The 21,588-nt window shown below is 34.9% G+C and overlaps 1 protein-coding gene, 1 long non-coding RNA gene and 1 other non-coding gene across 3 annotated transcripts; 1 reads left to right on the top strand and 2 right to left on the bottom strand.

Moving 5' to 3' along the window:
* Positions 1-2,364: 2,364 nt before the first annotated feature.
* TRNAA-GGC (transfer RNA alanine (anticodon GGC)) lies at positions 2,365-2,440 on the bottom strand. The gene has a single exon. It is a non-coding gene; the product is annotated as a tRNA-Ala (tRNA).
* Positions 2,441-10,280: 7,840 nt separating this feature from the next.
* Rab1 (RAS oncogene family member Rab1) lies at positions 10,281-18,139 on the bottom strand. Its single transcript, XM_071598142.1, has 7 exons — positions 17,971-18,139; positions 17,372-17,444; positions 17,246-17,293; positions 17,124-17,171; positions 16,813-17,040; positions 14,427-14,638; positions 10,281-11,730 (listed from the first exon to the last, which is right to left on the bottom strand). The coding sequence occupies exons 1-6, from the start codon at positions 17,994-17,996 to the stop codon at positions 14,441-14,443; spliced, it is 621 nt and encodes a 206-aa protein (XP_071454243.1). The 5' UTR covers positions 17,997-18,139; the 3' UTR covers positions 10,281-11,730; positions 14,427-14,440.
* A 1,785-nt stretch (positions 18,140-19,924) lies between these two features.
* LOC139698835 (uncharacterized) lies at positions 19,925-21,286 on the top strand. The gene is made up of 4 exons (XR_011703017.1): positions 19,925-20,488; positions 20,598-20,725; positions 20,970-21,050; positions 21,126-21,286. It is a non-coding gene; the product is annotated as an uncharacterized lncRNA (long non-coding RNA).
* Positions 21,287-21,588: the final 302 nt, after the last annotated feature.

Below are 21,588 nucleotides of genomic sequence, written 5' to 3'. Positions count from 1 at the left end.
ATGGCATTCCCACTCCATATTTAATGCCTTGAGGAGAGCACTACCAGCTACAGTATTTCCTCCATAAAATGGAAAATTAATCCTTTTGACCCGAGAGCTAGCAAATATAACACCCAAATTTATTTCACCACTACAAGTTTTCCTGTGCCAAACACTCACAAATTCCTAAACAGGAAAACTGCCTCATATAAATTGCTTCTCTCCAAATGACTGCGGATGGTAAACCCAGTTATAACATTTATAAAATATGTTGCGAAGTGCAAAGCATTAATTCATTAAATGTATAATTATCGTTTCGAATTTATTTTGTATAAGATACCAAAACCTTGCTGAAAAAGATTCTGCCTCTAGCAAGGATTGCCACATCTTCATCGCCTGCTATTGACTTGACTACTCTGAAAAATTGGGATCTCCTAAGAAAGAAATAATACATGATAGAATGTTTGCTTTTATTGGACCAAACGTCAGTGAATGACCAGATTGAAAATATTTGTTTACAAAATAAATAAAATCCAAGTGTGGGTACCAACAAACTAAAACCCTCCCACAGTTGAAAGGTCAGTCAAAATCGACCCACTGAGGAATAGATTGGAGGAATCTGCAAATTATCCTTAACCTGTACATATCTCAAGCTGCTCGGGTGTGGGTGGCAGGTGGAGAGTCAGGATTGGCAATGTTATAAAGAGAAGTAAGACAGCTGTCCATTATCACCTGTGCTTTTCAATTTTTGTGTGGAAGAAATAGTAAAGGAGGCAAGAGAAGAACTGGAGATGGCTATGAAAGTCAGCAGGGAATTCATAAAATCAATTAGGTTTTCAGTTCATCAAGCTTTAGTTTTTCATTAGGCAAAGGGGTGTGTCTTGCTTGAGTGTTAATAGAAAGTCAGTATGATAGGCATGAAATGAGAATAAATGTAAAAAACAAAGTTTATGTGATTTTTGAGGAACAGAAATGCTAAGTTAAATATGAAATTATTGATTTTATATGGACACAGCCAGTACAATTGTTCAGAAATAAATTTACTTGCCTCTCCTAACAAAAAACTACCTGACAATGGACACCACAGGAGGTCCCTCTTTGATTCTGCATAGGTGCTTCTTCCCTCCATTCATTCCATTAAAATGCCTATCCTATTCCTTGTTTGCTCCACTCTATCATCACCTTCAACATACCATTCCAAGAACTTGTGGGAGATGCCGCAACAGTAACTTCGAACGGAGTCATCCGCTTGTTTTTATTGGACTATCTGTGTTAGCTTGGACTAGATTTATTGAGAGAGCTAGTATGCATTTCAATTCAACAATTTCAGAGTTTAAAAATCATTCGCCTTGACTGGGATTTTATGCTCTGAAATTGTTGGATTGATCCCATTCCCAATCAAAACACTCTGAATCCATTTTTCATGCCTTCTGTGGGTTTCTCTCAACAATCCTCTCTCCTACCACACTGTTGAAAACCACACTCCAAGTTAATGTTCTGTCGAGGCATTACTTAACCTCCTTACTCAATGTTTCTGTCATAAATTCCCTCTTTGTTGCTAAAGCTTCTTTGCCAAATGCAATTCTTCTCCTTATGTCTCCACAAGTATGTCCATTTTGGTGAAGACAACTTCAATATAGGAATAATGTTCCACCTGCTCTAGTCTATGAACTCCTATTTTAATATTTAACTTAGCCTTTCTCGGTAACTGCATGACCTTTGTTTTGTTTACATCTATTCTCATCCCATACCTATATCTCTGGCTTTCCAGTGTACTTGGAAATGTTTGCAAACTCTTGGCTGCCTGGTGACTAAATCTTAATTATTAGCAAAAGTAACATTTTATAAATTCCCCACTAATTTTCATTCCTTACTCCATTTCTTCCAATTCTTTCCCTTCACATATGCATTGAACAGCATAGGTAGTGATGGACGCCCCTCTCTTACTCTTCCAAACACTGCCCATCCCAACTCCACCCACCACTCACACCTGAGTAGTCTGTGAACCATTAGATTTCACTTATTTCAGATTTTTGAAAACTAATGTGAATCCTTTATAACAAAAATTATAAAGGATATACTTAAGTTTTCAAAAATCGGAAATAAGTGAAAGACAATGGTTTCCTTAGCCTAAAACAATTCATCAAGCACCACACCTTCAAAAAAAAAAAAAATATATATATATATATATATATATATATATATATATATATATATATATATATATAAACACATTCAAACACAAAATCCCGCCAAACGGCGAATACATACTCATATATAGTATACAGAAACAGATATAAGGAAAAGGGATAGGAACACATATAAAGGACGAACACAATAAAGGTGGGGAAGGCGGAATCGAACGGATCACAAGAGTAAAAATATTTCCTTGACCGGGACTCGAACCTCGGATCTTTCCACTTGCCGGGCGGATGCTCTTAACCACTTGAGCTATCAAGGAAACGTAATTTACCTTGAGATCCATGGGTCTAATATGTCGCCAAGCGCCCCAATTCTTTAGCCAAGAGATGGCGTCAGGGGACTGTTTCACCCACCAAAGGAGAAATAGACAATACACAAGAGGAAAGGACAGTGGGTTAGAATTCATACAACATCATACAGGAAAGGAACAGTGCGTTTCGTGGCACGCATAGCCAGAAGAAAGAGATGAGCCACATTGGCCAAATACACATTCAAACACGAAATCCCACCAAACGGCGAATACATACTCATATATACAGAAACAGATATAAGGAAAAGGGATAGGAACACATATAAAGGACGAACACAATAAAGGTGGGGAAGGCGGAATCGAACGGATCACAAGAGTAAAAATATTTCCTTGACTGGGACTCGAACCTCGGATCTTTCCACTTGCCGGGCGGATGCTCTTAACCACTTGAGCTATCGAGGAAACGTAATTCACCTTGAGATCCGTGGGTCTAATATGTCGCCAAGCGCCCCGATTCTTTAGCCAAGACTACTCGTACAAGTTCTTGGTCTTCATTTCTATTCATAATAGTGGATAAATTATCCATCATTGGTCGGTAATGCACCAGTAGGTTGAGATCATAGATTACACATACATTAGAGCAAGCTAAAGAATAATATAAGTTTATCAGTCAGAAGGAATAGGTAGGGGGATCGAGATGGTGCGGTGCCTATCGTACTGGCCTCCCACCCACATGGCGCAAATGACCTTAGCTGTCAGTGGCCTACCCTTAATACTACTACTACTCGGGGATAAGTCTCTTATCTCTCCACTCTACTTCTTTTGCTGCAATACATTCATTAGTTCCACCCATTATAAATTGTTTTCTCGAATCTATGAAACAAACAAATACATACTGGTTGTATTCTGTGTTCCTCTATATAAGTGACCTGATTACTGCTATGGCACCACATGTGCCTCTCTCCTTCCTGAACCTTAATTGATCATCCCCTAAGTATTCATTTTCCCAGCTTTTCATCCTTTCATTGATGATCCGGAAAACTTCTTTACCTGAGTCTGAAATCAAACTTAATGTTCTGTAGACGTCACCTGTGATTGCCTTTCCCTTTTTTGGGATAGGAACTAAAACTGATTGGAAGAAATATTTCGACCAATTTCCTCCCTCATAAATGCTATGAAATAGTCCATGAAAACTCTTCCTTCTACATTGCCAAAGAACTATAAAAATGTTTATTTTAATAGTTCTTCAGCATTGTTTTCTACCCCCACTGCCTTATTGTCTTTTAATTCCCTTAATGCCTTTTCTATCTCTCCATTAAGTAAACCTCAGCCCAAGCCATCCTCATGTACGTAATATTCACTTTCGGTGTCTAACCTTGACGAGCAAATGTCTTTACCCTGTAGTTCGTCTATGTACAATTATTACTGCCATCTCCCTTGAATCTTCTCTGGTACAACTGATATTTTTCCTGACTTATTTTTGATTGTTGGCAACGATTTTCCCTTTACAACCTGGCAGTGTTTTAACCTTCCTGTATAATGTAAAACTTTCACCCTTTCTCTGTAAACTTACTATCTCCTTGTACTACATTTTCCATTGTTCTTTTTTCCACTTTTATTGGTTGTACAGTCGCCAACATGGTTTCAAAAAAGGGCACTCTTGCAAAACTCAGATATTTGGGTTCTGCCAAGAGAAGTCTGACTCTATGGATGCCGGAATACAAGTGGATGCTATCATAGTCGACCTGTCAAAAGCCTTTGGCAAAGTTGACCCTGATCGCCTAATGCTTAAGATGGGACAATTACGACTTCATTATTACTGATGGAAGAGTAATCTGATGGGTCAAAAATTTTATGAAAGGTCAAATACAATGGGTCATATTAGGAGAAGTGTATTCTGAAAAAACGAGGGTAACATTGGGAGTCCCACAAGGTAGCGTAATTGTCCCAATATTGTTTTTAATCTATATAAATGATCTCCTGTAAAATATTAAATTTCTGATAAGACTGCAATATCTACAAGAAAGTCGAGAATGACAGCGACTGCGATTTACTGCAAAGGGAAATCAATAAAATGGTGGATTGGGTGACAAATAAAGGGATGGATATTAATTGTAGCAAATGCAAATCCATCACTTTTAGTAACAGGGTACATGGAACCAATAGAGACTACAAATTCTCGGGAAATGTCAGTCCTAGAAGTGATAGCTGTAAATACTTAGGAGTATATTTAACCAAGGATTTAGGGTGGAGGCTTAACGTGGAAGATATAGTTAAGAAAGCTTTCAAAACTGCACTGGTTGATAAGATATCACAAAGGGAGCACTAGAGCAACTAAGGAAAAGGCATATACGACCCTGGTAAGACCAATTTTAGAGTACTCATCACTCGTTTGGGGCCCACACAAAGGACATATTACAAAACTGGAGAAGGTACAAAGAAAGGCTACCAGATATGTAGTGGGGAAGCATAGGAGGATGGAGTGGGTGACTGAAATGTTAAAAATGCTGGGCTAGGAACCTTTACAAAGTAGAAGAAAAATAAGCGGGCTTCGTGGAATGTTCCGCATTCTGAAAGGAGAGAAAGCTTGGGCATGGCAAAGGAAAGAGGTGGGAAATCCAAATTTTATAGGGAGGAATGATCATAAATTCAAGGTAAAATGCCAGGCACAAAGAACAAATTTAAAAAACTTTTAATTTCTTAATAAAACAATTGTTGATTGGAACACTTTACCTACAACACTATTCGAGCCCTTTCTTAACAGGGTAAATAGTTTTCAGAAAAGATGCAAACAATTCATATAATAATTTGATTCATGTCTAAAATTGTATCTAACAGCTTAGCTTTGATATTTTCTTATTAATTGGGAAACTGATGTTAATGAGATGGGGATTTTCTTTTTTTTTTGTTAGAGATTGGTGTTAGGAAGTTTCCCTTATGTGTATTACTTTTTTTCTGACTGATCATTTATTATCTTTTGTGATATTGATTGGATATGAGATGTCATGTTATTTTTCCAAGGCAAGCTTGATTGTAATACTTGAGACTTGACCTGACATACCATCTGCACTTGTGCATTTGAATAATAACTACATCCTTCAATTAAACCCAATGGCATTTGATACACTTGAGCAAATGCCTGTTTAATATAATCCATGTTGATGTAGCTAACTGCACAATAAAGGCAGTTGGCATATTAGGTAGGATTTACATTCTTTTCAGCATCATCAAATCCTATATATATATTTTTAGGCAGTACTACTCGATTTAATTCCAACATATACCAAACTCCAGCCTTAGTTTTAAGGTTCATGAACAAAATTTAGTAGGCATACTTCTCTAAATATTTGTCACACACAGGATAGTAGATTGTATCAGAAACAGAGGCTAGAGCAAAGAAGCCTCTAGTTTAAATAATACATCTTATCAGCCATGTCAAAAGAGACTAACATCTTTAGAAAGGTCATTAATTGTAGTAGATATAACGGACACAATTAGTTTTGATGATTTAATACTTCATTTTTTTATCCCGGATCAGCCTTAACATTTATAATTTGAATAGTAATTATATATAATAATATCATATAATAATAAAGTAATAATATATAATAATAATATAATAATATCAACACAAACATATCCCAGCCTTGTGGAAAAAGCTAAGTCTGTCACACTTGCTATAAACAAGTGGTGTACAGACAACCTTCTAGACTTAAATGTAAATAAAAGTAAAATAGTAAACTTTACACACAATAAGAACATATCAGATGATCTGCTGGTAAAAATCAATGACCTATCAATTGAGCGTGTGACAGAATGCAAATTTCTAGGTATTTCTCTATGTGCAAATATTTCTTGGGATACTCATGTAAAAGCCCTCCAACACAAGCTCAGTTCAACTTGCTACTTATTAAGACACCTGTATGAAACTACAAGTAAAACTGTACTACTCAATTTGTACTATGGGGAAATTTACTCAAATATAACCTACAGTATAATATTATGGGGATCAGCTGCTATTTCTCAAACCATCTTTAAAATGCAAAAGAAAGCTATTAGAATCATCGCCAGGAAACCTTACAATGCTCCATCAAGGCCTATTTTCCATGAATTAAATTTGCTACCACTCCCATGCATCTACATTATGTTTTTAATTCTATATATAAAAAATAACATCGGCAACTATTCTCTTAACTCTGCCTATCATCATCATTACACCAGAGGCAGGAATGACTTCCATTATGGGAATATAAGAACTAAAGCATTGAAATTAGGACCCAATGAAATGGGCATCAGATTATTTAACAAACTACCCAAAAGTATCAAGGATACACAGGGAACTGCCGTATTCAGGCATAAACTAAAAAGATATCTACAACGCAATATGTTTTACTCGGTTGATGAATATCTCAACAATATTCCCGACCAGTAAGTTCATACTTTTAGTTTCTAGCAATGGTAATGGTCTGATTCATGTTTGTGATCAATGATTTTTCTGAATTTGATATTGTATGTGCATGTTACAGCCGATGTTCATGGGTTTGTACCAAACACTTATGTAACTATGAGCATCTATTCTTTTATGTATCTTAACTGAGCCTGTGTCTTTGATCCTCATTGACGTGCCTTATATCATGTACATACTTCACCCACCTGGTATTTTTGTATTGTGATCTCTGGGCAAATAAAAGGTAATAATAATAATAATATATTTTCTGATTTTATTAATTTTAGGATGATACTCTCATCTTTTGTTCAAATGGAATTAAGTTAATGTTTACTAAATTAGTTGGATGAATTTCCAAAACCAATTTTGCAAATACAAAAATAATTATGCACCTTCAGATTAACCTCTAGATTCTAATTTCTGTCTCACATCATCTGTGCATTCACACTGCAGTTTGAATGGGAAGCGGCATTGCACCAGACCCTTTCTTTTCGTCTTTGTCCAAATATCAGCATAATTTCACAAAGTTGTTCAAATGAGCACTAAGTAGAATTTGTGGTCACTGGTCAAAACTTTCCAGACCAATATTGCACAGAATTCATCTGCAAATGTTTGGTTACAATCTCGTGGACAATAGTTTTGGGTCTACCAAATTTCATATATTTAGCAGGAACTCATTCAATAGTGCACTCACACGAGTTAAATTGTAGTCACTTCTACATCAATGAGCATCCTGAGTGGGTGCTTCATCACTGACATTATCACAACCTTCAAAAATGCCTTGTGCCATAGCAAATTATGTCATTTGACCAAGACATTTTGGCAGTAGACAAGTTGGATGAAAACCTTAAATGACTGCCCACCATACATTTGTACAACTGAATGCTGCATCACAGCTGGAACAGACCAATAAACAAAAAGGTTAGCTTATGGACATCCTGAACCTTAGGGAGCTCACAGGAAACAGCCAGATTGTGTTGGGTAGCTAATAACTCCAATATTGGATCACACTTAAACCAATGGGAATGTTAGAATAGAAGTGGTTACATTACTTTTATGAAAAACCTAATGTACATCCCATCCTCTAATCCTCAATCTTTACTGCTTGTACCTGTACATAAGAAATCTATGCCTATCTATATAACATAGCTGCCAAAACTTAATTCCAAGGAAATAATTTTTTTCAAGAGCTGCAACAAATTTTTAAGTTCCTAACAGACTGTTATTCACAGCAATTGTCATTGAATACATTATCTATGCTGAAAATAAAGTACGGGATACATGAAATTTAAAGAGCAACCTGCCAAAAGGAAGTTACCAGCCATTCATGAAGACAGTGATAAATGGCATTTAAGAGGTATGAAATATTATACACTATATTTCCTGCTGTTAAACAATCTCCCTCGTATCAATAGGCACTAAACTTCCACTGGAAGAGATTCCTCAGATATACATTTCTGGATCATTCCAAAATTTTAAATGGATGCAATCCTTTTCCAAAAATTTGTGAAGATTTCTCACTTTACTAGGGATGATAATCATCCAGATAGAGGAGATCCACAACTGAAGATAGTGAATGTCAGCAACAAGAGACAAAATTTAAGTAAAAAATATCCAATTGGCTAAAAGTTCGGGACATGCTTGGGTTTGCTATTTCCTGAAAGAGGAAACACATTATCAAGGTGATATAAATTATCTCCATCTGCACCTAACCATGCTCATCAGAGGACTGTGATGGATGCAGTGTCATATCAGTATCAGATGTAGCTTTTTTGAATATCTGTGACTTCCAGGAAATGAGCAGTTTAATATCCTTAAACATCACCTTGTGTAGCGAATCAGACGTTGAGGGTGGCATTTAAAGAAAACAATATTCAATGACACCACTCTAAAGATTACCAAATCTTTAGAAACAATTGAAAAGATCTAATAAAGAAACAATACCTTCCTAAAACAAAATCCAAGAAAATAAACTAACAAAACTCACTGGGGTGCACATTGAAGTCAGAAATCTGCATAAGCTAAGCATCATTGAAAGGTACAAAATTATGATCACATTATGCTCAAAATGACTTCTCAGCAGTCAATACGCTGGAGACTGGAAAAAATTTTCCCCAATGTATGTCATCACTTTCATATTTTCACCGGAAATGAAAAATCTCATCCGATTATTTTCCACATGATAATTTCCTATTTAGAAAGTGAATTTTTAACCCTTTCACTGCATCTCACTCTCCGGAAACATACTTTGCATATGTGGGAGAAAAGGGATGCAATCGTGTCTCCTTAACTTTAATTATTCCCGATATAACTAAGCTAAATGATGGAAATAAAAATAATCTAGATTCACTACTCAATGGAAAATATTTATTACTTTAATTAGACAAACATAATTTCAGTCTAATCTCAAAGTATGATAATGCAACATAGGGATGAAAAGGAACGTTCATAGCAGCGAAAGGGTTAATGAATTGATTACATATTATGACCAGACATTGGATTATCCTCGATCATCATAATAAAAATAAATATTAATTAAACTGCTATTTTAGATTTATTTAATCATTTATCAAATTATTAAAAAAATATGAAATTTATAGCACTGCATGCATTCTAATACCACAAAAACTGGTTTATCTTAGAGAACTGTAATTTTCCAATACAAACCTATATCTAACTGATCAGTAATTGTAGTAGAAAATGCTTCCATCAAACCTTGTTTTTAAGTTTGTCTTTCTGATATCGGTGATAGCTTCATTAACTACATAAGAGGGAGAGAAGAAGAGTTTTGTATCTTTAAGAACCTAAACAGGGGTAACGAATATGGCCTTGCATAATATAGAGAAGGCCACAAAGGAAGACATTCCTGTTGTGCATCTAATGCTTAACAACATAAAACTTGGTCATGACACACCTTAAATATAAAAGCAGCACCAATATTTTAAGAAGATGAAATAATGATCCTTGTATAAAATATAGTCAACATCAAATTCCACTTACAGGCTTCATTATGGCCCAAGAACCACCAACAAAAAATGAGTGGTGCATGCATATTTTCATAAATATTCTCATCACTTCATGGTAAATTTGTCACTTTTTGCAACAAGTGATGAATTTTCAATGTAATAATGAAACATAAGAACCTTACCTAAAATATTTAAGCACTTGGTAGGGGAAAGAAAAGTGTAAGCTTCTGCGATTTTACTATATGTAGGGGGTCACCCTTAAATTAGCCTCCTACAAAATTGATAAAAGGGTAGCAGTAGTTAAAGGACTGCCAAAGAAACCAAAAAGAATGGTTGTCAAACAAGAATTAATATGACCAATTTAATATATAAGGGAATGACAAAAATAAATAACAAAAAAAAACTATCTACCCGACAATGAAAATGTTAAACATCATTATTGCTAAATAAATAGTTTAATTAGCTCAAAACGTATATGCTAGCACACTTTAAGTAGAATCATGCCAATAAAATTACAATTGCCAAAGAATGAACAACCTTCCAAATTTTAACTACAAAAAAAAAGAAAAATTTAGGACCCCACTTTAAACAGCATTTAAAGACACTATGCTTAGTGCCAGTTCCCATTATATGAAGATAAATATATGATGATAATATGATTAAAATAATTCACTTATGATATGTACAGCAATAAAATGTTTCTTAAAGCAAATTCAGGCCTAAAAAAAGGTCAGAATAAAATAACAATCCCTTATGGAAAAGAAGTGCTAGATGAAATAAATACAGTAAATTAAACAGCTACCTTCATGTATTTACAATGTTTTATATAACCATATAACACAAGTTAACAAGCATAAATCAGTTAGAAATAACTGGAATAAAATTGGCAAATTTCGAAAATTAAATTGAAAAATTAACTAGTACATTATATAAACAAGCCCTTTACCATTCATAAAGTGAATTAAATGGAGCTCAAAAATTATCTATACTGGGAACATTTATTTTCAGAAGAAACACTTACAATGAGCTAAACATGTTGCTATGGCCTTATGTGTTTATGGAATGACAAAACTTTTATCTACCCTTTTCTTTTTTTATCTATGCAGGGAATAAAAAGTTCCACTGCCTCAAAACACTGTAGCATCAATTATAAAATAACTGAGTAAGCCAAAGGAGTGCAAAACTTTCTTTTAGGATCACATTACAAACAAATCCTGCATTCATATGAGGCATTGCAAAGAAAAAATCATTCTGTGATCTTATCAGATATGAGTGTAAAGAATGTATATATTTTACAACTGCATAGAAATACCAATATTAAATACAAATTTTGACCCTCCTTTCCGAAGGACAGTAACACTTACAGGGCTACTCCTGAAAAAGCATTCAAGGACAGCACTGTTTTTTAAGTTATCTACACAGTGAATGCTATGGAGAAGTAAATAAAAACTCTAGAGTTCCTCTGTGACACTTCCATTATGGGAATTTTCAGATAGTTCATATCTATTGGCATCATTGACAACTTGTTGAGATGAGCATATGGCATGCACCTGGCTTTATATTCGTGATTTTGCTGGAATTATACGGTTCCGGTTAATTTCATCTATGCAGCACCTCTCGAAGAGATATGAACATCTGAAACCCAGTTATATATAACTCCACTTTCATCAGAAGGGCAGCATACAGGGCAAAAGCTTGTCCTTGTATCACACACTCACTCATGCACACCCACTCTCTCCCCCTGCGTCTTCATCTTCTTCCACTTCTTTGGGTGAAAATATATTCACAAATTAACTTTAGCACAGCTTTCTCAGTCACAGGAACAGCCCCTTCCCATTCAATATTTTATCCACATTCCTGTGTAGTACCTTCTTTTTTTATAATTACTGAAAAAAAGCAAATAAACTATTTATACATTATATATATACATTTATATACACAGTGATGTTATGAAATGGCAAAGAGTGACTTGCATTATGGATCAAAGATGGAATAAAGAAATAATCAACATGGTGATCATAAAATAAACATTGTGGTAATTATATAGGTATTGTGGTGTTTATGTTATCAATTAAGAGTCATTGAAGTGATTTTACCCTGGTCTAATGGCTAGTGAGTATTACTGAGGCATGGTATGTGGAAGATATCTTTAGCATCAGTCCAGACTCTGGGACAGCATTTTATATATGCACTTTACATAAAAATATATCACTTTGAACTCCTGCATGTAAACTTTACATTTCACTGGTGGAATAAGTCCACATTACAATTATCACTATATATGCAATCACCTTAACGTAAGCAAATATTAAAATAATAAACAAATTTTATTATTACATCAGCAAATCATTATATTAAGATTATAAAAATTAGCATTTACTGACATTCCATGAAAAATAAGATAAGGATGTAAGTTGTTAAAGCTATAGTCGTAAGAGTAAGTTGAAATTTACTGCACAGGCACTCTGGGGTATCCTGCTGGCCAAGACGATGGTAAAACCACAAATCAACTAAAATGATGTCATTTACTTTCTTAAGTGTTTCCTTACAATTTTGTACCAGGATGTGAAGGAATGGATGCACTAACAAGGATAATATGCAATCGAGGAACACCTAACAGGATTACACTGTATTTACGATGGCCTTCCATGTATTTATTTGCTATTAATATTTGAAGTATCTACATTATGATTACACTTCTTTTTTTACATATGCACAGAATCTGTTTCTCTTCCATCGATTTCCATGTATCAACTAAGTATGTATCCAAAATTAAAACAACTTATCTGGCCATGCTTTAATTTAATCTTTAAGAAGTAATGTATTGCAGATGACTACTGCTTCAAAACAAAATCCAGTGTCTTATTCCAAAACAATCTATGGCTGAAAAGAGTAGACTATTACTGAGTGCATATTTTAATACCCAAGCAGCAAATGTATGCTATCAATCGTGGATCAAGTCAATGCAATCACCAGCTGGCCAACCTCAGAAACTAACATCAGTTATTTATAATTTTTACCTTCTTTAAATGAATACTAATTCTATTTCATGTAAAGTTCGGCCATCATCTCGGTAAAAAGTGCATATTATGTGCTGCCAAATATGGTTTAATTTTGGCAGCATAAACACACAAAAAACCATGCCTACAGATCACACAATATTTAAGGTTAAGGTTATTTATTCAGCCATACAATTATGTACTTCAAAATACACAACATAAAAGAAAGTTGTAAACTATTCGAAAAATTATTTTTTTGCCATGAATTACTATAATGTCATCATTTTTGCTGAAATAAGCCTGCTCATTCAATTGCCAAATTTGTTTTAGGCAAATAATTTCGACAACCTGTGATTAATACTGGCTGATTCTATGCATGCTTTGCCACTGAGAACAGTAGAATTCTAAATGTCGATCCCTTTCTTCATAATTATCAAGTGGATAAACAACTGTAATGTTTTCACACAGTAACATTGTTGTATTGGAATTTTTCCTGTAGTTATGATAACATATTAAAAAACATTGAACAGAAATAAAAAGTGCATGCTAAATTTTGAGACAAATTACGGGAATGATAATATGAAATTAAAAACTGAATATTATTAATTCAGAATGGCATAATATTCCAGTTGCGGCTGATATTATATTAAGTTCTATCACATATTTTCATCAAAACAATTTCATACTTCCTCCGGGGACCAAAACACAAAACATACAATCATTACATCAAATTCATGTTATTTCTAATAATACTTCACAACAGTTATTAAATATTGTTGAAAGAGTGTTAGTTAGTAGTACAACCAACACATAGCCAATGCCCAATGGCCTTGAACAAAAAGCAAAGAAAAAATTTCTCCGTGACCACATGCTGTGTGTCAAGACAGGGAGGCAAGGGGGGTTGACACATCTAACTTGGGAATTAAGGGAAGAGCATATAGATGGCGGATGGGTTTGAAGTCATATGAGATGCCCACCATTGCAGTAGCAATGTCTGAGAAAAAAATATAAGGGCCTAAACAGTATTTTGGCCAATTTCCAAGAGGCAATCATGATTCTCCACATTGTCAACAGATTTTATTTGAGAAAGGTGTGTATCAATAAAAATGAAAAAGGGGGCATAAAAGAAATAGGCCCCATAATTAGAAAATCTATAAGCCAAACTTCAAGACAATGTTAACATGCCAGAGTACACAGGGATAGGACACCACTATACAACATGCACATTAATACAATTAAGATTTCCTATTTTTCAATTAAGATGTACTATAAAGCAAGAATGTGCAATGGATATTTCCTGGGTAACATGTATGCACAAGGGCAAACTATAGCACAGCCTTGTAACCCTAAACAATTGGTAAAAATTGAAATGGCATCATAGAAAAGGGGTTTTCCAATTTGAGAATAATTCTCTAAGTAAATAAGGGTTTCCTAAGTTAATACAGTGCACGGTAATCCAAAACAAAGGCCAACAAAATAAGAAAAACAAGGACAGGCCAGGCCAATTTTATTAAACAGTAATACTGAAGGCTAAATTCAAATTGCAAATAATCACTCCTAATACATACAACAATGCAACTTACTGTATTATTTAATTTCAGCAGCATCCAGATTTAACGTTCTCAATTGGTCTACCATGGTCAATTTTAACTTTGTTGGCCGTGTCAGCAGCAGATGATGGTGGCCCAACCCTTTCCTTGATCTCAGCTGCCATTGTCATGAATGCCTGTTCAACATTCTTGGAATCCTTGGCAGATGTTTCAAGGAACGGCAACCCAAGCTGGTCAGCATATTCCTAATTAAAAATTTTTTCAGACCATTTAGTCATAATTTAACCAACAAAGCATTACTCTTTTGTTCCATAGATAATGAAAACTAGGATCATTTAAAATCGGAGATATCAAGTGCATTAGCTCTACATTCAATTAATTGTTTTAAGTGCAAATTGGCATCATTCATTGTGCACCTCCAGGAGCACAATCATTTACAATTCTGTATTTTAATTGAATCAGGAACTGCAACATTAAACAGTTACACTAGATACCCACTATTCTGCTAATTGCTAACGTAAAGATGAAAATCGACTGACTTTGGATGCAAAATGGTAAACTTATTTCCGTATTACTTTCAGCAGTAAAATAAATTGACTTGCCAGAATTCTAAATAGAGACTATTTTGCAATTTATTATCTAACTAAATTTAAATGAAAGAAGAAGTAAAACTTCTACTTGAATAAATCTGAGGCATGCAGTCCAAGGTCATGGTGTACTCAACAACACTGGATATTGAGATTCTCGCATAACTAATGATATTACCAGAGTGATTAGTTTAAAAGCTTATTTTACAAACATTGTAATGCGATGATAACAAGTTCCAATCATGACAATCTTGTGATTTTTGTTAATTAAAGGGCTAACACAGTAAGACATGGGATGGGATTCATTTGCTAATACCATGTGGAAGGCATAAGAATATGTTGAGAACATTAATTCATTACTAACATAATCCTGATAATTAAAAAAATGCGGGAAATGCTACAAAAGTAACTTTTAACCAAGTTCACTACCCCACTATATTCACATTAAAATGGACCAATTTTCACATTTTGTTGCATAATACTGATTCATAAATAATAATTTATGATCATTCGACAACTAATTGATCTGTCATTTCATAGTTAATTTTTAGTACAAAAATAATTTTGATATCAGTAAAATTAATGAATGACAATTAAAAGGTAGTTTTATATGAGCTACTAGTCATTTTTTCAAGGTTGCAAGAGGACACTGGCTCTTTGTCATCATACACACATAACATTAACTGTTGTTATCAAACCAAACCCATGAAAACAACAAACATGAAGGGCAGAGAGCAATTATCAGAGCAAATAAAATGCAAGCAAGAAATCAATATTTACAGGCTGGTCAAGCCAGTTAACTATCAAACACCTTCCCAAAATCTACAAAACCTACTTTTGATCCAAATACAATTTTAGTCAATAATTGTAAAGAAAGGCTGAAACTTAGAGATACATTAAGCATCAATAGGTGCACTTCTTTTCCTATGGATTACCTAACAATTTAAATAAACATTTTCAGTATTTGTCTTATTGCTTGGCACATATTGAAACATATATTTCTCTTCTCCTGGGATATTTCTTCCCAATTTAAGTAAAGGACGGTAGGGGGAGGAAATAAATAGGCATGTTGGATGGAAGGGTGATAGTATGCATGGTTAAAGAAGGGAAAATTGAAGAATAAGTTACCAGGTTGTCTCTGTATGTGCTTATCCGCGGTTGAAGTAATTTGATATTTAGGTCTCTTAACGACTGAGAACATATGTACCAAATGACTTCAGTCATGATAACTAACTCTTCAATATACCCTCCTTCCACTATGCAGACTGCTTTAACTTCCCTGAAGTACATCTAACACTCCTATTCTTTCCCATCCCATACCTTGCGCGACTTATTTTCTAACAAAAATTGGGAAGAAATTTCTCATGAGAGGAGAAATGTATCAATAGAAATATTATCACATTATTCCCCTAAAATGAGATAGTATTATGGATGAAAACGTTTTCAGAGAACTTCAAATGGCAAGATTAGAACCACAGGTGTAATGTTTACCATATATTCGGAATCATTGTTGAATTTATGTCGAATAATTCTATCAATATAAGGTGTACGACTCTCTTTAAGCATATTCATTTAATCAAGTACACACCAAAATGCAACCCTATAAAATAAACCCAGAGCCAAATTACTGCAGATTTAAAATAATTTGAAATCTCTAAATCTGAAAACAATTAGCATTATTTTCCCAACTATCATTCATAGTTGGGAAATAAAGGAGAAACATTTTCTCACACACACGCTGAGCAATTATTTGATTGATATATATACAAGGTATAAAACACAATGAGAATCTCTCACGCGCATGCGTTTAAATGTGGAAATTGAGTACTAACCTTGGCCGTTGAATACTCAACTACTCTCTTCTGCACCAGATCACTTTTATTACCAACCAACAACTTATTCACATTATCGCATGCATAACGATCTATTTCCTCCAACCAGTTCTTAACGTTGTTGAACGAATCTTGGTCTGTGCAGTCGTACACAATAATTATTCCTTGAGCCCCTCTGTAGTAGCTAGATGTTATCGTTCTAAATCGTTCTTGACCAGCAGTATCCCACTTTGATGAAAAAAAACAATCATTAACACATGGCGTAATGGAGTAGGTATTTAGTCATTGCGAATAACAAAAATGGAACTTACAATTTGAAGTTTGATGGTCTTCTCGTCAAGTTCGATTGTACGTATTTTCTGAAATAAGAAAATGCAAGTTACTAGTTTCCTTTTTCACATCAGATAGAATTTATTTTTTGTGAATTACTTACGAAGTCTACACCTATGGTACTAATGTAACTCTCGGTGTATGTGTCATCCTGTAAATAAAATTTTCTCAAAATAAATAAATTTTTTCAGGAGATGAAGAAGATTTTCTTAATTGGACAAATACTTACCGCAAATCTTAGGAGGAGGCATGATTTCCCCACCCCTGAGTCACCAATCAGTAACAACTTGAATAGATAGTCACTAAATACAAAAATAAACAAAAGCATTAACATGATACCATTACTTCCGCTCAAACGACGTAATTCCCTAATTATGCGACTTAAAACCACGAATGACTTGTGGCTACAATCATAATTAGAACCCACCCACAATGGATTCAGAATGTCATCAATTGACACCATGAAAACAAATGCTCACAAATTTAATCCTACACGATGCGATCGATTAAATTTAGAATATATGATTGGTTGAAACAATCCACAAAATAACTTAGAACATCGAAATACGTCGCAATATTAACTGAAATATCCATCATGGACGATGACTCATAATCACCACCTCTGACACTTCAAGGAAATTAATTCTACACATCATACACTTACAAAAATGAGATACCCATCACAAACATTTTCCTTCTGTGCCCTTGTGACAGTTCGCAATTACATTAAATTTCATTATTAAGTACACAAAATGACTTCGGCCAAATCCAACCAAGATTATTTAAGTCGCAATTTAAATTACTATAATGCGTAAGAACAGTACTTACTATTCTGGATTCAATGTTGAAACCATTTTGGTAGCGTACACAAATTCCTTTACTCCTATAACGTACTAGATTGTACAACTACAGACACTACTCTTTGCAATCGCAATGGCTACCGCCTACGTCCACCAATTCTAGCCTATGGGGGTCGGTACCATTGACGTAATGCCTGTGTGGCAGAGGGCGGCCTTTTGGCACCAGAGTGTGGACACTCAACGTTCTAAAAGGTGAAGAGCCTAGCAGAATATGGTCACGTGGAACTTGAGAGCGATCGCCGCGACCAAGTGTAATACACTACGAACTAAGGGCCATATTCCGGATCAGCAGTGAGCTCGGACATTTTGGGGGTAATCCCCTCCATCACATTCACACTACCTTAGCGATGCATGTCGCCTGCGCAAAGGATATAATTGAAATAATATATATATATTTGCCTGGCGATCAGGATAGAATACGTCAAAGATTGCCAATTGCACATGATATAACGCCGTGATGTATTCCTTGCCGTGATAGGACTCAGCATATGCCTTTAATTGAGGCATAAGGGTTTACATGTAATACCAAACATGCAATTTTAGATCATGTATTGAAATTTTCCATGATCTCTTCGGTTAATATAGCCCTATTTGTTGTTTTTATCAGTAATCGAGTCATTTTCCATCAGTATTTTCCAGGCTATATCTTTCGACCTTTCTTCAATGTCTCATACCTGTCTCCTCGATATGCCTTCCACCTTCACGTTGTCATTCATTTCCTCACAGCAGCTTTCTATTCACTTTCCTTGGCCCTCTGGGATGATATACATGGTTTGTAAATAAAGTTTTGGGAAAAATAGATTTATTTCAGATATTGCTACAATGCCTCAAAATTCTTCAAGTATATCCCTTGTGAGCGTTGACACACACTTTTCACGCCAGCGGCTTTTAAGTGTTAGGGCATAAAAAATTACTCTTGCACTTACTCCCTGCTGCGTGTAACATTAATGCCATCATTTTCACGTTTAAAAAGTCATGCAAAATTCTATTCTGCTAAAATACTCACCTAAGCGATGGACTGATGTGCTGAGGAAACTATTCCTGAAATGAAGGTGGATAGATCGTGTAAACGAAGGCGTTCAGAAATTTGTTGATGACCATATGACATCATTGTTACTGCTTTGATCATGTCATCAATTGTAGTTTACATTAACCAGATTTTAAGCTGCGGGGCGAGTGGCGCTAACTTATTACGGCTATGGGAGTTCTCATTTATTTATTTAAAAAAAGTTTGCCTTGTTGCAAGTAGAGTGGATGAACATTTTAACAATCGTAAGAAAACCATTAAATTACTTCTAGTGTTTTTCAATTCAATCCCCGCACACCCTAAAACATATTCTTCGTGCATGCAACACGGATTGCGAGGGGTGAGAGGGCAACAAGGAATACGGTGGGGCCAGTATGGGAATGATTAAGAAAAAAATGGCTCTTAGTTTCTGGTGTACTACACTTCATCGTGACGATCGCTGACGTGAATGTCGCCTGCGAAGCGTTTTAACTGGTGAGTGTCCGACACTGGTAGAAGGTATGAAAAATTTGTGGAACAATTTAATACAATCCTTTCAAAATAAATCGTCCACAGGCTAGCCTCACCATGCAAATAAATTTCAATAAGAAAGCGTGAAATAAATTTTCGACAGTAAATTACGTCAAATGTATAAGTAAATATGTGATAAATGAAATTAATTGAAAATTGTAGGAGGGCGTCACAGAAGTTATTACATTATTTTGAAAATCTAAACTCCGTATGTAACTGCTATCTGAGTTAGGGAGGTAGAAAATCATATTAAGACTACGAAAGAATATTAGGCACACCTGTTCGTTTAATGCTAATGGCATAATATTAAATTTAAATTGTTTTTTAGGCGTTTTTACCTTTGCAATAATGTCTTAGGTAGGCAATCGCGGTGCTGATTACAGATCGATTTTGAATGAATTCAGTGATTGATGTTCTCGAACGAATAAAAGAAATAGATTGAAATTGACGGGAATAAATTCACTTAGTTATACTACCGGCATGAAGTTTATACTGTTGGTATGAATAGCTCATGCTACTGTTTTAAACAATACAGCTGGTACGCCTGCTTGTAGTGTTATTTTATTGGCTTTTTGTTTGGGTAGGCAGGTTAAAGCATTCGGTGGTGGTGTATTATACTCGCAGAATGTCGGTGGAGTTATTGTAATTCGTAGTTTAATATTAATGTTTGCATTACTTACGGGTAGTGTTGTAACCTCTTTCCACCGGAGTGTAAACGGCAAGAAATTACTAATACATGTTATTCATCATGGTCCGAACCGCTTAAGTGTCGAATATGTAGTCGAAAATGCCAAATTATATACCTTCTATGATTTATTACTTTTAGTCCCTTTAATAACAGTATTTTTGTTGGAAACCGTCTTACAATTCCGGTCGATCGTGTATGGGTCTTTATTTTCGATTACCCTGTACTACACGCTCTCAAAATTACTATGGAAAGTTCATAAAGGTATATTGTTCAAATAAATAAGGTTGTCAAAGAATACACCAGTTAATTTCGATATTATTTGTTATAATAGTGTCGGAGCTTGCATTAATGTAGTTCTCATTTATTACAGAAAGCATTCTAGTTGTTGCATCAATTGGGATCCAGACTAAAGTTGTCTATGTTTCCGGCCAAAGCTCCACTCAATACATATCTTGGGATTCGGTTAAGGACGTCATTATTCATGAGTGCATTGTGAAGGTAATTTTTGTGTGTGCATATGCCAACGTAATAGTTGTAACTTAAATTCCAAGGACTGTAGGAGATGCCGCGATTGTAAAGTCAAGGCGAATGATTTTTAAACTGAAATGTATGCATTTTATTTAAATTGATTTCTCATGCGCATTCGTGTGAGGGAATGTAATAATTCTCAAATGTTTTACAATTGTAATTCATCAGTTTGTTTTAACGTTTTAAATAATAGTTGGTATTGCATCTTTTACAGCAGCGTGTCCTTTATTACCTAAGTGTGTTGGTTGAGAATAAAGGTACCAAAGAAGGGCAGATGTTGATTCCTCTTCTAACGGTAAGTTCATTATTTCTAGGTAAATGCCGTTCTTAGTCATTTCATTATGTCTTCTGACACAACTTTAAATTTCAGGGGACCTGCCCCGGATTATGTGGATTGGAAAGAATATACTCTGATATTCAGAGCCTTATTGAAAAAAAAGTACCTGGAGCAAACAATTGATATTAAAATTTTATGTAATACATTACTTACAATTTTATAATGAAAATAAAGTGATGATGCGAACACCTGCAGTATGAATCATCTTTGGGTGACCATCTAAATGGTGGACCCATGTAGCCACGTGAAATCTGGTGTTTTTCCTTCCTCTGGTTGCATGAGAATGCCTTTTTTCTATTGCCATCTGCAATCAGGGTTTCTCCATTCAGAAAGCGTATACTCTGCCCATTCAGAAACCATGCTTTGGGGAGCTTGTTCTAAGACTGTAATTTGGTCTCTAGGATACTCTCTGTCAAAATGTCTTTCTGTGTTAATTTTTGTCTAAATATTTTGCGGACAAGTAGCCACTTGAAAACACCACGAGGTAAAGTGGGAC

The sequence above is a fragment of the Hetaerina americana genome, unplaced genomic scaffold (assembly GCF_022747635.1).
Source record: "Hetaerina americana unplaced genomic scaffold, ioHetAmer1.1.p SCAF_9, whole genome shotgun sequence".
Lineage (NCBI taxonomy): Eukaryota > Metazoa > Arthropoda > Insecta > Odonata > Calopterygidae > Hetaerina > Hetaerina americana.
This window is presented reverse-complemented; position numbering and strand designations above follow the sequence as displayed.

Bases quoted from the DNA above. Each gene is read 5' to 3' on its own strand.
- Rab1 (XM_071598142.1), bottom strand. From the start codon at position 17,996: ATGGTTTCAACATTGAATCCAGAATA. The intron at 17,294-17,371 runs GTAAGTATTTGT...TTTTATTTACAG, and splicing joins GCCTCCTCCTAAGATTTGCG to GATGACACATACACCGAGAG. The intron at 17,172-17,245 runs GTAAGTAATTCA...TTCTTATTTCAG, and splicing joins GTACCATAGGTGTAGACTTC to AAAATACGTACAATCGAACT.